This window comes from Hypanus sabinus, chromosome 6 (genome assembly GCF_030144855.1).
Source record: "Hypanus sabinus isolate sHypSab1 chromosome 6, sHypSab1.hap1, whole genome shotgun sequence".
NCBI lineage: Eukaryota > Metazoa > Chordata > Chondrichthyes > Myliobatiformes > Dasyatidae > Hypanus > Hypanus sabinus.
Genome location: NC_082711.1, coordinates 30,671,074 through 30,688,921, shown reverse-complemented (window position 1 = coordinate 30,688,921; position 17,848 = coordinate 30,671,074). Strand labels below are relative to the sequence as shown.

General features: G+C 38.6%; 1 protein-coding gene across 4 annotated transcripts in view; it reads left to right on the top strand.

The window, feature by feature from the left end:
• LOC132395384 (disco-interacting protein 2 homolog C) overlaps positions 1–17,848 on the top strand; it is a 594,953-nt gene that overhangs the window by 436,362 nt on the left and 140,743 nt on the right. For all 4 annotated transcript variants that reach the window (XM_059971899.1, XM_059971900.1, XM_059971901.1 and 1 more), the window contains 6 exons: positions 4,373–4,496; positions 6,561–6,670; positions 11,293–11,395; positions 13,363–13,427; positions 15,454–15,547; positions 15,756–15,875. In XM_059971899.1, the coding sequence (XP_059827882.1) occupies positions 4,373–4,496; positions 6,561–6,670; positions 11,293–11,395; positions 13,363–13,427; positions 15,454–15,547; positions 15,756–15,875 (616 nt within the window). The remainder of the gene's footprint in view (positions 1–4,372; positions 4,497–6,560; positions 6,671–11,292; positions 11,396–13,362; positions 13,428–15,453; positions 15,548–15,755; positions 15,876–17,848) is intronic.

The window sequence follows — 17,848 nt, the reverse complement described above, 5'->3', positions numbered from 1 at the left end:
TTGAGGTTCATTTTCTTGTGGACTTACTTAACAAATCTATAGAATAATAACGATAACAGAGTCAATGAAAGGCCACCTAACTAGGCCGTTCAACCAGAGTGCAGGCAACAATAAACTCTGCAAATACAAAAGAAGAAACAATAATAATAAATAAATATCAAGAAAATGAGATAAAGAGTCACTGAAAGTGAATCCATGGATTGTGGATTTCAGTGATGGGGCAAGTGATGTTGACCCCTCTGGTTCACGAGCCTAATGGTTGGGGGGGAGGGGTAATAACCTGGTGGTGTGAGTCCTGAGGCTCTTGTACCACCTTCCTGACAGCAGCAGCGAGTTGAGAGCATGTCCTGGGTGGTGGGGGTCCCTGATGATCGATGAAAGGTTATGCAAATAATAAAAATGTAAGTAAATAATATGGACAAAATTAGTTGAAAAGTCCTTGATAGTAACATACTATCTTTACCTCCAAGTTATCAGGTTGAACGTCCTAGTTGGGCATTTTCACTCAGAAAAAACAGAACTAATATCAGAAGGCTCTTTATAGAAGGTAACGATTCTCAAACTGTGAAGTGACTCCTGCTTCACTCTTGTATACCCTGTCCTAAGACTAGAGCTGCACAAGATGCTTCAATCTTAGTCTATGCGTGGATTCATAATTACATTTTCATGCTTGTGTCTGACAGTGTAATGGTTTGAATTCATGGGCTTATACATTCAGGGTTATAAAACCACCTGCTGGAAGAACTCAGTAAGTATATATTGATGTGCTGCTATAAATATCTTGTCAGTTTAAATCAGAGGTTACCAACCTTTTTTATCCCATGCCATTAACTGAGGGGTATGTTGACCCCAGGCTGGGGACCCCTGGAACCCTTCCCAAAGCTCTTTGCTTTTCATCAATATCCCTTTGGGGGTTCAGCCCGTTTTGTTTTAAAGTAGTGATATAGTGTATTTGTGCAAACCATTGTTTCAAGTATTTTTACAAACTAAAATTAAAATACTCCAGGCCATTTTTCACGAAGGAACATAGAAGCTGTTGAGGCAGGTGATTGGAGATGCCACAAGATGATCGCAGAGATAGGTACCAGTTCAAGACCATCACTACCTCCACTGGAGCAGACATTCTGCTTGGGTTATAAGAAGTGTGGAATGCAAGTGTACGGTTTTAAGCTAGAAGGTCACCCAGGAGGATCATTGCATTCCTCAAAAGAAAGTAGGGTCAGTATTTGGAGCTGCAGCATTTTTAGATGTTTGATTAAAAACATTTGGGAGGATTAGTTTTCCATTTATCTGGGAAGGAGCAGACAGTAAAGTAAGCCTTCCTCTACTGTTAATTTCTTTCCTTTAGCCAGTTAGACTTGCTTTCTGCTGCTAAAGGAATATTGACCTTACATATAAAAATTCTGGTCACATTGGTGCCAAGCTGTGGTCTCCATCGAGTCTGTGGCTCGGGCTTACTTGCTTTTTTAAGTTGGTAGGAAGGGATCTGGGGACAGAGAGGAGGGTTAAGGGGTCAGGTTATGGTTTAGGGATAGGGCTGTGGGGGAGTTGGAGATCAGGCAGGAATCTGAGCCTCCGAGTTTGAAGGCCAGTGATGTGGACATGGGATGAAGGACATCCATGATCGGATATCGGGCTGGTAGATCAGAGAGGAGAAGGACCAGTAAGTTATTGGTGGGTTCCTGATCAGATTTCCCTGTGGACTGGAGGCTCAAGGGCTGGTGACCTCAATAGGTACTCGGATTGGTGAAACTATAGGCTTAGTTTTCAGGCTCCTGTCAAAGGCTAGTCTGGATTTTGGGGCCTCATCCCGAGTCCTCATTCGGCATCATTGGCAAATCCTGGGGCCTATTACAAAGATCAGACCCCAAAGGTCAATCAGGAAACCTGAGTCGGTGAGAATTTGAGTCCACTAGTGTCATGAATTGACCTGTATGGATAGATAAGGTTTTCAATGTACCCATGACAGTAGTAAATCAAATTATAATTTGCAGACTAGAAACTCTGAATATCTTTTCATTCTGTAGTTGTTGGACCAGCCACTGTAGTTGAAATACATAATAGTGGGATTGCTCATTGACCATGGTGGCTGGCTTTTATATGCTCGGAATTTTGTGTGAGTGAATCCTAGCTGAGTTTATTCAGCTGGTTTTGGGATAGCCTTTTGCCTGGAGCAAGATTTAAAGATATACAGTGGGTTCCGGTTAATTGGAACACATTGTGACCAGTACATATTGGCCCAATTAAGCGGCTGCTCCAATGAGCCGAACTTTTATCGAAGTGGTTTAACAAAAGGTAAAATACCGTTTAATTAAGTAACAAATCATGTATTTAAATGAAATACAGAATGAATTAAAACGCTACCAATATTACTACAGTGCTATGAAACTGTATTAGTTCTTAATAGTTATCGGCAGAAAAATTCATCCATTGAACACTGCCATGTTGTTTTGATTGACTGTAAATGAACAAAATCAGTGCAGATTCCTAGCACAGATAATGGACTGTCTTCATTGCCTTCCTGCATGAAGCAGTGTTGGTCAGTCCAAATGAATAACATACACACACACACAACTGATGCTATTTAAAGGCCGTTGGCTCCAGGCACGTGCATTGTGTAACGGCCACACAAGTGCAAGCGATCGACACTGGTCAAAAACTGTTCAATCTTCTGATCTTCATTTTTGATATAACATTCAATAAGATTGCCTACCCTTCAAATTTTTCATGGTTCCTAACTTGCTGAAGTAGTGTAATTGTTTCATTTTCACTCCCAGCCATTTCTGGCATCTCGAAGTCTGAATGTTTGAAACCGCAGAGAGCAAACCTGTTTGGAATTGTCTTACTGCTAGTTTCTCACCATCCACCAGTGACACTAATCACTGCTTTTTGAATACAAATATACACAATTAACACTATTTAAAAACTCTCACTATAAGCGCAGTGTAGAGTCTTAACAGTCACCCAAGTGCACCTGACTGACACTGATTAGAAGCTGTTTGGCAACAGTGTCCTTCTGCAATAAGTGACATAGTGTCCCAAATAAACCAAGGAAATCCCAGCTATTTTCTTGATTAGTTTTTGTTCTTTAAGAGTTGCCCCACAGAAGTGGCTGCCCTGAATGAGTGATAGCCCAAGTAACTGGAGTCCACTGGTTTGGCTCTTGGAGTCAGGAGTTGTTGAAGACTAGCAATAATAGACATGGCTTTAAAAAACAGAAGACAGTACTTAAATAGAATACTTGCAAAGGATTTCTACATGGGTGAATTTCTCCAACTCCTGATGCTGTGAAGAAAAGTAGTTTTCAGGACCCGAACTTTTGAATGGCAGAGGGTGTACATCATATTACAGTATAATACAGCCCAAAATCTTGTAACCTACTCTTATTATCAATATAACTCTTCCCTCCAACATAGCTCTCCATTTTTCTAACATCCATGTGCCTCACTAATAGTTTCTATAATCTTCTGATGTAGTTGCCTCTACCAACACCTGGCAGGGCATTCTCTGCACTCCCCCCTCTTTGTGGAAAAAAATTTAGAGTTCAAAGTGAAGTAAGCTGACTTCCCTTAGTCATATTTATGAGTTTATGGAAGCATTTCTCTGTGGTGCACTGCATTCCAGAGTTCCATAAATCGCACAAGTTCTTCCTTGCCTTTCAGTAGACCATTCCATCCAACTGATAGTAGATGGAGCAACGCTAATGCTTCCAGGTAACAACCCGTAAACCTGCAGAGTGGCCATAAATGGATCAGAGGCAATGTTGCTTCTCCAGATTTGCTCTGTATTGAGAACAAGGGCCAGCATGTGTGGTGAACTACATAAACCTGTCTGGACACGCTTCCCCCCCCGCTGACTGCTCCTGTGGCTCCTCCCACAGACCCCTGTATAAAGGCGATTGGAGGCACTGCTCCGCCCTCAATCTCCAGGATGTTGTGTGGTGGGCTTTTGCTGCTGACGGTGCTTTCTTCCAGCTAATAAAAGCCTATCTCGACTCACATCTCCGAGAGTTATTGATGGTGCATCAGTGTGAAACTTTCAAAGGGTTAATTGTGGATTTGCCATGATAGTATTCTCATACAGGCATGGAATTCAGCCCAAGGATGTCATTATTCAACACATATTTATCACATATATATTTATTAAATTCCAGACTATTGAAAAGTACATGACTTTAAATGTGTATGTATCATAATTATGTAAATTCAATGATTGTAATAAGTTAAGCTATAGTGATTTTGTTTTTATTATAAATATTATTATAAATGTCCATCTTTCCTCTCCCATATCAGCACAAAGATTTTTAACATTTTCAAATTTAAAATTTGAAATACAACACAGGACAGAATTGTTTTTATTCATTTCCCATCAGGATGCTGGAAGCCAACAAATTGGTTTTCTTTTGGGAAGTTGTGGGGTAACTGTAGCTCTGACCAGTGATGCTTGCCATAAAGGCTTGCCTAAAAGTCCAACAGGCGAGATTCTCCAGTTTAAAGGTAATTTTATTTCACTTTGTTTACTCTTTCCACATTAGTTGCATTTTGTTGTCATTAGCTTCTCGGACAAAGCTAATTTCAGATATGTGCAGCTCCATGAATAGTGAGGTTCGTTCTCTTGTAATTTCTTCACAATATAACATGACATTCTTTTTCTTTACGTGGTGATTTAATAACAACACCAATGAAAAGGTAAAAGTTGAATTCTAATTTAAAAATTGACAGTCCGTCTTACACGAGGAAATCTGCAGATGCTGGAAATTCAAACAACACACACAAAATGCTGGTGGAAGGGAGCAGGCCAGGAGCATCTATAGGGAGAAGCACTGTCGACGTTTTGGGCCAAGACCCTTCGTCAGGACTGACCTGACCTGAAGCATCAACTGTACTTACCATAGATGCTGCCTGGCCTGCTGCGTTCCACCAGCATTTTGTGTGTGTTGCAGTCCATCATACATACAGACATAAAGAAAGTTTGAGTCGAGAATTTGTTTATGTGGTATTGTCTGAGCATTAATATTTAAAACAAACATTCTAATGCTAATATTTCAGGTACCTAAGCACATTATTTGGAAGATAATATTCAGTTTACAAACTGAGATGTATGAAATGTGATAGAGGAATGGATTTGAATTTAACCCATTCACTTCTGGAGACCAAGTGCAAATCTATTCTAAACTAATAGGATGTAACATTTCTTCTTAGGCTGCAAGAATTCTAAATAAAGATAACATTGGCATTTTCAGTTCCAGATGTTTACTGGGCACATTTCAAAACCCTATGAATTTGATAGTAATTGGCAGCCTTATTCAGAAGCTGAGAAGATTAGCTAATGTGGTATATTAGAATTTCACGTGCATTGTAGAGTTGTGCTATCTGCATTTGGATATACAGAAATGCTCATTGAGAGAGCTTAAAGAAAGCTCTATTCTACAAATAAATCATGATAAACCTGGGTTTCAGATGCTTAATTGTTTTGTTATTCCTCTTCTATGTGCATTACTGTGTAAAATATATATCTTTGTATTTCTAATTCTAATGTAAAGAACCAACCAACAAAAAAATCAAGTACAGTAAGTTTGCTATTGGTCATTTACTCATGTCTTTGTTCTTGTGAATAAGCTATTATAATATTTTCCACAGATTGTACTTTAGCTGATATATGTATACAGTGGATTCTGATTAATTGGGACACATTGGGACCTATACATTTTGGCCCAGTTAAGGAGCTACCCAAATTAGTTAAAATTCCATGGAAATAGTTAAAAAGGTATAAAAAAGACAAACTACCATTTAACTTAGCAACATGTATTTAAATAAAATACAGAACAAAATGAAACATTACCAAAATTGTTCCTAATAGTTATCAGTGGAGGAACTCATCCAGTATATGCTGCTGTGTTCTTTTGATTGACTACGAATGACCAAAATCCACACCGACACCTTCTTACTGCCTTCGTACAATGCTTTCGACAAGTGCATCCTCCAAATCTTCATTATCATTGTAATATTCAAGATGATTGTCATTACCTTTAAATTCTTCCTAACTTGTTGAACTAGTGAAATGATTTCATTTTCACTCCTGGCTACTTCTAACCTCTCAAAGCCTCAATGCTCGGTGCTGCAGTGAGCAAAGCATTTCTGGATTTTCTTACTGCTTATTTCTTGCCAACTATCAGTGACAAAAATCACTGTTTTTGGAGCATAAATGCACACTACTGACGCTATTACCAATCTGTTCCCAATAAGTACGGTGTAGTGTCTACCGGCCACACAAATGCACAAAACTGCTGCTACCTAGAAACTGTTCAGCAACAGTCTCCGGCCCCAATTAAGGGACAATGTCCCAAAGAAATAAAGGGAAGCCCAGCCATTTCCATGATTAATTTTTTGTTCTTTAAGAGCTGTCCCAATTAACTGGAATCTACTGTATTTTTAATTTGTTTTATAACAATTATAAAATTGTTAGTTAAAATATGACTTAACTGATTGGAAATGTATGCAGCTAAATGTATTGGAGTTTTGAAGGTTAGGCTGATTTTGCCTTTTCTCATTTTGTGTTAGGTTGGCCACGGTTGCTGTGGTTCGTAACAGAATCGAAGCACCTGTCTAAGCCTCCGCGAGACTGGTTCCCTCACGTCAAGGATGCGAACAATGACACTGCATACATTGAGGTGCGGTGAACTGACATTCTTAGCAAAGTGTTTTCCATCCAATTACTCAATCAATGTCATAACTAACTTTCAACTTGTAACGAGTGTGATATTCCAGGCACTTAAAATTTACTTATGAAGATTGAAAAAGCAATTACATTTTCTCCATTGCTAGTGGTGTCTCACTGATTCTGGAATTCACCCCTGTGATGTTTAGGGTACATTTATAAACGTGCACACTTGAAGGTGGCTGGTAAGCTAATATTGTAGCCACGCAGTCTAAACTACTCACAGATGTTAATTAATATTGTCACTCAGAATTTAAGTCAATTATTTCATAAGAACATAAGAAATAGGAGCAGGAGTAGGCCATCCGGCCCATCAGCCTGCTCCGCCATTCAATTAGATCATGGCTGATCTGTCCGTAAGCTCAGCTCCATCCACCTGTCTTTTCCCCACAAACCTTAATTCCCCTACTATGTAAAAATCTATCTAACTGTATCTTAAATATATTTAGTGAAGAAGCCTGAACTGTTTCCCTGGGCAGAGAATTCCACAGATTCACCATTCTCTGGGAAAAAACAGTTTCTCCTGATCTCTGTCCTCTGTTAATTTCTGTTAACTGTTGACAAATTTACAGATATGGTGAAAAAAGAGAGAGGTGAACGTTCTGTTACTGCTAATTTCTTTTTGTGTTCCCCTTAGGATGGGAAAAAGCTTTGGTCATTTAATAAAGCAGACATTTTCAATAGGAATATTGAGTATTCATTGGATCATCTTTTTCTTAAGCCCATTACCCTACTGTTTGGGCCTTATCCTCGAAGATCCTTCCTCTCCCAGGGATGAGGTGTTTGGAGTTTCTGCTGGTGTTTCTGTGGCTCTGGGATTTTATGGAATGGGGTTGCTAGACCCATGCCCAAACCTCCTCCTTTCTCAGCCCAGATTGGGACTGTCCATGGCAAAGTTATTCATTAGATCATACATCAGTATAATGCCATGAGGGCATCTGTATTCTGTATGAGGAATCTTCACACGGGTGATGCAAGCAGAAATTCCTCAGGGAATCTCGTATTCTGCTTCCGTCACCTCAGTGGAGCACAACAGGAGATTCCTGCCAGGAAAATGTCTGAGAAGCCTCACCTTGCCTGAGATTTGCCGTGTTTTCAGATTCATTCAGGCAGTCCCCAGTTTATATAAGAGTTCCATTCCTGACAACTGTCCTGAACCAATTTTTCTGCAAGTGAGAGACAGAGTATTTCAAAGATGGTCGATTAACAAGAACATCTATCAATTGCTCCCCTGTGTGGTTAGATTGTTATCGACTCGGGAGGATTTTTCACATTAGATACCATGGTTAGTTTCAATGGATCTTACTTTGTTTGATAAGGTATTTTACAAGTAATTTGTCAGTTTCCAAAGCAAATATCTTTAGCAGCCACCTGCTGAGGGTTGCCAGGTTAATCTTAAAAGCAATTCTGTCAATTGCTTACTGTGGGGAGCTTGAATGTGAACAACATTTTATTTTAAAAACTATTTGCTATGTCATCACTCCTAAAGAAATTTGCATTTCTGTTACAAGCTTCTCCATCTTGAATTTCTTTTCAAGTTGTATTAAATTAGATTTCTATAAATCAGGTCTCCATAACCTGCGAACCCCAAAATGTTGTTTTTTTCACTCTCAACTTTAAGGTGGAGTGGAAGTAAAGGCAGGAAACTGCAAGTTTCCTTTGGCATCCTGCTATGACATCCAAGCAGTAGCGTGGATGAACATTAAGAACATGTTTACAGGCTGGACTTTCATTCTTAACTTTTGTCTGGTCAGAAATGTGTTGGTTCGAAAAAGATAGATGGGGAGATTTCAGATGCATTTTTCTTTTTTTTAAAAAAAAGCAGAGGGCAGTCCTTATACAACCAAAACCAAAGAAGTTCAATACATTAAATACACTTCTTGCATCAGTCTTCACCATGGACTGGTATTAACACATTAACCCGTTTAATATCATTGGATATCATATCCCTAAGGTTTTAAATGGGTTAATGTGACTCTTTGTTCAAAAAAAAAGGGCCAAGGCAGAGAACTAGAGGCTGGTTAGTTTAATAACTATTATCAGTATGACACTAGAGTCAGTCATCAAAGTGGAAAGAGTTAATCATTTAGGAAAGATGAATTTAATTAAAGCTAGTCAACATGGATTCATAAAGGTAAATCAGATTTGCCAAAATTTGCTCAAATTTGTTGAGATGTAACAGGGAGAATTAATAAAGAGAACTGGTGTTTTTAGACTTCCAAAGACCTTTTGCCAAAGTGTCAAATGGTAGGCTGATGCATAAATTAAAAACTGACTGTCTTGTAGTAAAAAAGGAGTTGGATAAATGGGACTTTTCCAGACTGGAAGGAGGTTACCGGTGCAGTAACACAGGGCTATGTCCTTTGTACACAATTGATCATTATTTACATTAGTGACCTAGAGGAAGGAATAGTATGCAGAGCTGGTATCATGTCTGCTGATGATATGGAAATGGTGGAAGGGGATGTGATAAAGATATTGTGATTCTGCAAAAAGAGAAAGGTAAGATTGAGTGAGTGGGCGAAAGTCTGGCAAATAGAGTTCATTGTACCCTGCATGAGGTCAAGCACTTCGAATGAAGAAATCAAAAGGCAGGTTATCAACAAAATGAAGATGGAATACAAGTGAGCATCACACAGAGGGATTTAGGTGTTCTAGCGCATAAATTGCAAAAAGCTAGCAAGCAGCTTCAACAAGTAGTTCAGAAGGCCAATGACATTTTGGCTTTCATTGCAAAAGGAATAAAATTTAAAACTTGGGCTGTTCTGTTGCAGTTGTACTGGGTGATGCTGAGGCAGTACAAGCTAATTTCAAGGTTGAAAGGGTAATGCTATTAAGAGAGTCTAAATAGTTTTGGTCTCTATAAGAATGACGGTTAACCTTATTCAAATATAGAGTGGTGTTAGAAAGTTTGTGAACCCTGTAGAATTTTCTCTATTTCTGCCTAAATGTGACCTAAAATGTTTTAGATCTTCATGCAAGTTCTAAAACTAGATAAAGAGAACTCAATTAAATAGATAACATTAAAAAATATTGTACTGTACTTGTTTATGTACTTGTTAAGAAAAACTATCCGGTGTTACATGTTGGACTTGCGTGAAGATCTGGTCATGTTTTGGGTCATATTTATGCAGAAATGGAGAAAATTCTACAAGCTTTCTAGCACTACTGTACAAGATCCTTGACAGGTTAGATAATGGAATACATTCACTGACAGGGGAGTCACAAACAAGGAAACATAATTACAAGCCAAGGGGCTGGTCATTTAAAACTTCTTCCAGCATAAGACAGTGAATCTACCCTGGCAGGTGGTGGAAGTTGGGAGTAGTTAAAATGGAGGTGGATAAATATTTGATAAATCAAGGGACAGAGAGGAATGGAGAAATGACATGGAAGAGGAGTTGAGGCCAGCACAAATCAGACATGACCATATTAAACGGTGAGGCAGACTTGAAGGGTCTAACAGGCACGCCTGCTCGCATTTTCATGTATTCGTATATAAACATCATGTGGAATAATTAGTTTGCATATTTCATGATCTGAAGGAGGTTTGTGATCAGGAAAGTGAAATTGTATCAGCCACATAGAGTCTAGTTCATTGGAAAGAACATGAAATGTAATTCATGGTCACAGCCACCTGTTGAGGTTCATTTAACTCTCAAAGGCAGTAATTTATACTTATAATTTTATTTAGAGGTAAGGAGAAAACATATGCTAGATATTTTTTTTTGAATTACTGCATCTTTGGATGCAGAAACCTGTTTGGAATCAAGATAGATTTGATTGTGTTAAGTTTTTAAATATACGACAATTTGCTTTCGTTCTATTTAACTATAGTCTTCAATTATACTATGTAATTTGGAAAATCATTGTACGGAGCTGCTGGGAAAATTGTGGCATGGATTAGGAGATTGCTTCTTCAGTTACCTGTTTTTTATAGAGATATGACTGATAACATATATATATGTAAAAGCACAGAAATAAGTATTTTAGTTGAGTTCACTTTGTGATGTTGGAGACAATTTTGTTCAATGCTCTTGAGTTGGATTGATTTTATTTCTTACATCCTTCACGTAAGTGAGAGGTAAAAATCTTATGCCTCCATCTAAATGTGCAATGAGCAAATGATAGTAATTTGTAATAAATAGTATGTATAGTAAGACATACAACGGAACAGTTAATGTAGATTAGAGATACAATTGTGTCAGTGTGAATTAATCAGTCTGATGGCCTGGTGGAAGAAGCTGTCGCAAAGTCTATTGGACCTGGCTTTAACGCTGCGGTACCATTTCCCGGATGGAGTAGTTTTAAAAAGTGATTAAGATTTGTATAACAAAAGTAAGAGGAAGATATCAATAATGAATGTTTGGATTAATGCATCTAGAAAGTGTCAAAATAATGGCAGGGTGGATTGGATTGCTTCAGTGGACCTATTGGAGAAATACAGAAGGTTTATTCTAGCTGTTCGTAAGGCTGTTAATGTGGGGGAAAGTTGTCTGGCTGCAGAATTGCAGAGCAAATTGCACTGAGTGTTCCCAACTGCATCAACATCCTTGGTCTGTTTTTCATTACTAGTACAAGACTTGTAAGGATGGCAGCGTGCTAGGCGTCACTGTGACCAGAATTGCACTCCTGACCCATTGTCAGGCCCTGACTCAGGCTTGTGCATACACAGAAGGTAAGGTTTCCTCTTCTCCTTCCTATTACTGAAAGCAAGTAAGACCAAAGTGGCAGCGTAACTCAGTTCTGTATGTGGAGAGGCGCTAATGCCTTGCAATGAAACGTCCTGCATACCAACATAAGTTGGTGCCTATATAGAAAGCGAGAGCTTGTGTGGCGTGTGAATGAATCTCCAAGTGAAACCTACACTCGGTAGCAAATCTAGAACTGAGTAAATTGCAAGCTATTAAAAAATGCATTGATTATCATCATCAGCCTCTTATCTATTCTCTGAGTGAATGAACCTGAAGAAATTGCTAAAATAAATGGCAGTTGTATGGTTCCCTGCAGTTTTGAAAATTGGGTCTTTGGAATGCTGACATTATTTACACCACATGTTCGCAATTGTGGACCCAATCCCTACACCCATCAACTTTGATGATTAGGATTTACAGATAGACTTATTTGAAAAATTCTCAATTTGTTCTCTGTCAGAGGATCCACTGGGCTTTGTGGTTTCTCATGTTTATGACAGAGGCCCATTATGTCTATGCTGAGACTCCTAAGTCACATTCCTGCACATTTCTCTTGCAGCTGTTCTTTCTCATGTGCTCCCTGTTCTCTTGCCCCCACCCGCCAGCCTCAGTGCAGCAACTAATTAACCTATCAAGCAGCATGTCTTTGGGTTGTGGGAGGAAACCGGAGCAGCTGGAGGAAGCCAGGAAGAGTGTGCGAACTCCACACAGCACCAGAGTTAGGTTTGAATGTGGTTTGCTGAGACCAGACTTGCTGCAATAGTGTGCTGCCCCCAGTCGTGTTTTTTTTTTCAAAGTCCTTATTGTAAAACGTGATAAAATATTTACAGTAATCTGGAGCCATAGTGTTTTCAAGAAGATGTCAATAAAATGCTGAATAATTGATTAGCAATATAGCTGGCGTATTTGAAATTTGTTTTGTTAGTTTATGTTCCTGTAAATGGCCATTTGATTTTTGCAATTTGTGACACCTCCAAGACAGCACACGTAATAAAACCCAGACTGTTATTTATCAATAATCGGCGATCAATCCAGGAGTGCATGCATGAGTTTTGTGCAAATAAAAGCAGTACATTAATTCAGGGAAAACAGGAAGTTGAATTGATAATTAGGTGGAGTTTGTTTTTTCTTCTGTAAATTCTTTACACTCTAAAACAAATACAAACGACCCTTAATTATTAACAATACTTGATCTGAATCAAACTGAAATATGGAAAGTTATAGAAGGAAATGCAAAATATTTAAAATGCTTAGTGGATGTGTCCAGAATCTTTTTAATAAATTCTTAAACTTTATCTAGCAAGGGGAAAATTCTAAAATAATAAAGATTTGCATTAAAACTTGGCTTCCAAAGTATCATAATACAGAGAAACCGACTGAAAAGAAAACTCAGTAGATCCAGTTCATTCTTGTATTGAGGTTGAAGTCGATGTCTGCTGTTGATGAGGCTGAAGAGCCTCTGCCTTCCATTCCAGTAAAAATAAGGTAAAACATATTGTAATTGTACAGACTTGATGAAGGGTCTCAGCCTGAAGCATCAACTGCTTATTCCCCTCCATAGAATCTGCTTGTTCTGCTGAGTTCCTCCATCATTTTGCAGAGTCTCTTGTGTTTGTAAATATGCTGATATTTGTAGTGTTCACTCTTACGTATCTGCCAGTGGAGGTATGAAAAACAGTGGAACAAGAACTGAGGTACATTTTGTTGAAAAGAACCAGCTCTGAGTCATAATACCCCAAGCATGCACTGTCCCACTACATATGTGATGAGTAATAAATAGCTGTGTGTGTCTAAACGATACCTCCCTTTAGGAAAGAATGGACATGTGGAGAAAATTGGAGGGAGTAATAAATACGTTGTGACGTTTGGATTGAAGTGAAATGTATTCTTTTTTGTTAATTCTCTTCAAAAACTTTACTTCAGCTGAGATAGTCTTATCTTTCTTAAACAGCGGAAACCATTGTGAATGTATTGGATTTTAAGAAAGATGTTGGTTTGTGGCATGGTATTCTTACGGTAAGTTTATTTTATTAAATCCATGCATATAGCTACTGCACATCAGAACTTCATGTTTTCTTTGTGTTGAAGATTGTTGGTTTCATCTGACTGATCATTTTACATTAGAGTTTCCTAGGGCAGGAGGAGGTTATATGGTCCAACCAGTCTGAGATTTTTTTTTTCCTCCCAACATAGCTTAGCTGTCTTTCCCACTATCTATTTCACTTCTTCAGAAACACACAAGTAAAGTTTTAGAATGAGGGTTGGTCTCTTTGGGTTTGTGAGTGATGCTGCTGACATAGTAAAGCTCTTCACATTAGATCATCTTCACCTCTGCCATCTTCTCTCAACTTGTCAGTTGTCCCAAAAACACATATAACATATGATTTCGCTCCTGCAAATAAGAAGTACTGAAATTTTAGTTTCTCCTTTATGTATATGATTAATTTTCATAAATAAGAATAGCAAGGTTGGTTTGGTAGACCAGATTTCCTCCTTTTGTGCAGTTATATTTCAGTAGTCTTGAATAACAATTGCTTTGACTTTATCGGTATAAGACAATACCAATCACTTTTTAATTTTGTTCGTAAACAAGTTCAACAATACTAATTTCTGTTTTAAGCAACCCTGCTATGTTTTGACTGTCATAATCATGAGTATTAGATTGCGTTTGATTTTATCCTTAACTCAATAATTCAAATTTGATTTGCACTGTAGGCAGTGGAAATCCTAAGTGACGTGAATGGACAAAAAACTAAGTAGAACTCTGAGTGGGTGGTTCCCACAAGGAGACTTCCACATGTGATAAGTCTGCATGTGAGGGAACTGGGATTTAGCAGATTCAAGAGACGAATCATCATGATTAAATACTTTGTAACATGAGTATTGCACGATGTAATTCCAAATTCTGTCTAAATCCAGATAATATTTAGAGTTGTTTCTCTTTTTGAAACAAGCGACAATGGTAACGGAACCTAAGGAAGAGACTTACCTTAAGCGAACTCATTTGTGATATGTTGAGATTTATATTCAAATTTGAACCTGGACAAGATGAATGAAAAAGAGAAAAAACAAAATGTTGCAACTGGCAACATCCCTGGGTAGAGAAAGAGAGTAAATGCGACCAACGTTGTCATGAAATGAGGAAGACAGCGCGGTTGTTCTTTGGCGAACCGGCGTCCATTTCAAAGTGACCGAATGCCAGCTGCTTGGACTAAGAAACCCCCACAGAGTATGTGGCCATTATTTCCCGAGGCGCTGGCCTTGCTCAAAAGAATTTCCCTCTCGTTGCCTCCAGAGTCCTCCAATCCGGCACCACCAACTTCTACCTCAATCCAAGAAAGAAAAACAGGACTGTTTCTTCCTGCTCTAGTCTAAGTCTCTGTTGATCCCACCTTCCTGGGATGTTGGTGATGCTGGACCAGCAGACATTCCAAACTAATGAACTTTAGTTTATTAAAATTGGGACACAATTCTAAATCACATTTTTTTCTATGTTACTGTTTGTTAGATTTAAAGGGAGCATTGGGAACAGGACCAGGTAGTTTAAGAGGATTATGAGAACTTAGAGCCTGGAGAGTTGGCAGAGAATCTGTCAACTGTCAACTCCAGAGCCAGTAGTCATAGCCATAGATACCTCAGTAAGGAGAACCAAGGGATATTAGTGGATACAGCAGTTTTCAATAGAAGTGGGTTGAAATATTTGGATCTCACCATGCAATAAACTAGGAAGTATAAAGGATGTTTTCTTGATTCGATATTCCAATCTGGAAGCTTATTATGAAATATTTCTGCAAGCTATCTTATTTGGAAAATGTATGATATAGTTCTCAATAAAAGAGACGAAGTTCTGCCACAATTTACAATCAGATTGGTCTGCTTAAACATTCTGGTACTGCTGAAACTTCCAAGTTCTTATTATTTCTGTGTAGGAGTGTGGTTTAGTTATGAAAGAATGTTAATTGATTCTGAAATGCTTACCCTTGAAATGAAATGCTTTTCCTGAGTGTATTATTTTCTTACTATGTTTTACTGTGCCCCTCAGAGTGTTATGAACATGATGCATGTAATCAGTATCCCATATTCATTAATGAAGGTGAATCCCCTATCATGGATACAGAAAGTCTATGCATATAAGGGTAAGTGCAGAGGGACTGTTTAACAATAATTGTGCAGAAGGAATTATTTAAAGATTGAATATTATTCCTGATTTCTCATTGAAAGCATTCTATGAAAGCTTTGATTAACATATTAAAAATCTGAGCAGACTTTTACTTGAATTTTTTTTTTTGAAAAGAAAAGCGAGTTTAGAGAGAGGATGATGCATTTCATTCCCTGTAATTTCAGCCAAAGTAGCTTGTGTGAAGTCCAGGGATATGCACTGGGCTTTGGTAGCACACAGAGACCAACGAGACATCAACCTCACCTCACTGCGGATGCTTATTGTAGCAGATGGAGCCAACCCTTGTAAGTAGCTTCCTTTCTTACAAACTCCTGCTGATTTAAAGTGAAAATACAGTGTACGTGGTTTGATAATGCAGCTGTCAATGATTCAAATGTAATTTTTGGTTTTGCAGCATAATGCAAAGAATAATGCCCCCAGTACATTCTTAGGTTGTGTTGGTTGTTAATGTGAACAGTGCATTTCAATGTCTATTTCGAGGTACATGTGATAAATAAATGAATCTGAATATGAAGTGCCTAATATTGGACACAGAATTTCCTCACCTTAAAACGTTGATTTGAAAGAGAATGATCACGTCCAAATTTATTTTCAGGGGCAGTGTTAGTAGTACCTCTCTGGTGTTTTAGGATGCTTGTTGAAGGTTGGCCTTGTCTCCGATGCATCCAGGAGGGTGAGGGTCACTGTTGTTCAGCGGGCAGTGAGGCAGGTTTGAAGCTTTGAGTTTTCAGGCCATCTTTATCTCATTCAACCAGTGACCCAGAGGCTCCTGTGGATTTTTCAGTTTGCTCTTGCTACGAGGAAGCACCCTTGATATTTATCATTGGACAACACACACAAAATGTTGGAGGAAGTCAGCAGGTCGGGCAGCATCTTTAGAGGGAAATAAACAGTCGACATTTTGAAGCGAGGCCCTTCATCAGGATGATGATGGTTTATTCCCCTTCGTAGATGCTGCCTGATTTGCTGAGTTCCTGCAGTATTTTGTGTGTGTTGCTCAAGAATCCCAGCATTTGCAGAATCTCTTGTGTTGGTTTTGATAGTTAACTGTTATTTATCCAACGCCTTGTTGTGGAACTTGATTGTTGGAGAACAATGTTATATAACGGGGCTAGTTAGATTGAGGACCACTGCTTTCCAGGTGTTTAATGTGAGGACTCTTGTCTCCTATGTTTCAATATAGGAGTCAAGGTTGCGGTCTCTGAATTTGCTCAAGTATACCTTGTGCACTATTTAGATAAGTAAAGTTGGGTGATGTCTAGTTCTGGGATGGAGATGACAAAGTTCCACCCTGGGGGACCTTTTATGGTTAAAGCACAATAACAAAGAAGACTGAGTCAAAGTCAAATACAAAATCAAGTTCATTGCCACAGAGTGGGGTGGGGGAGGGGATTGAAGCGATGACATAGCCTTGTTGAAGGGGTTGGGAGTCTAGGGAATCTTGGTTCAGATCCTGGCTTGCATTGTAGCAGATAAAGATTAAGCCACAAAATCAAATGATTCATATGTGACAAATCGGTTTTGTTTCTTGAAGTTGTGACTAGCAGAATAATGGGAACCAGTGGATATGGGGTTTCTGGAATTTTTAAAATGTCTTTGATAAGGTGCTAAACAATAAGATAATAAAAAGTTAAGCTCATTGATATCCTGAGGAAGCAGAGAGTAGAAGTAGTTGGGTTGGTTTTGTGTTGGGTGGCTGTGACGAGTGGGTTGCTGCAGATCCCAGTCATTCATATGCAACAGCGGTGGTTTGGATGAAGACGCAGGTGTGATACTTGCAAGTCTGCTGATGAAACCAAGCTGGGGAACTGTGTCGGTAATGAGGACAGTGCCAAGAGGCTTCACGGAGATGAAAGTAGTCTGTGTGAATGTGATCTGCAATATAATGTGGAAAAATGTGAGATAGAATGAAATGACAAATATTCTTCAAATGCTGATTGATTGAAAGGAGCTGATGTTTGGAGGGACCTGTGTGTGCTGTGCATGAAACACTGAAAGTTAGCAGCACAGTAAACAATAACAAGGCAGATGGTATGTTGGCCTTTATTGTAAGAGAATTTGAATACAAAAATAAATGCATCTTATTGCATTTATGGGAAGAAGAGTCTCAAGTTTGTATACAGCATACATACCTTTATAATAAATCTTTGAATTGTGAAGGGAGATTGCACCAGGTATATTGTGTCCCGATCTGATCTTCCTCCCTAAGGACTACAATGAAGGTCGATGCAGCAAAGGTCCATTGATTTGATTGCTG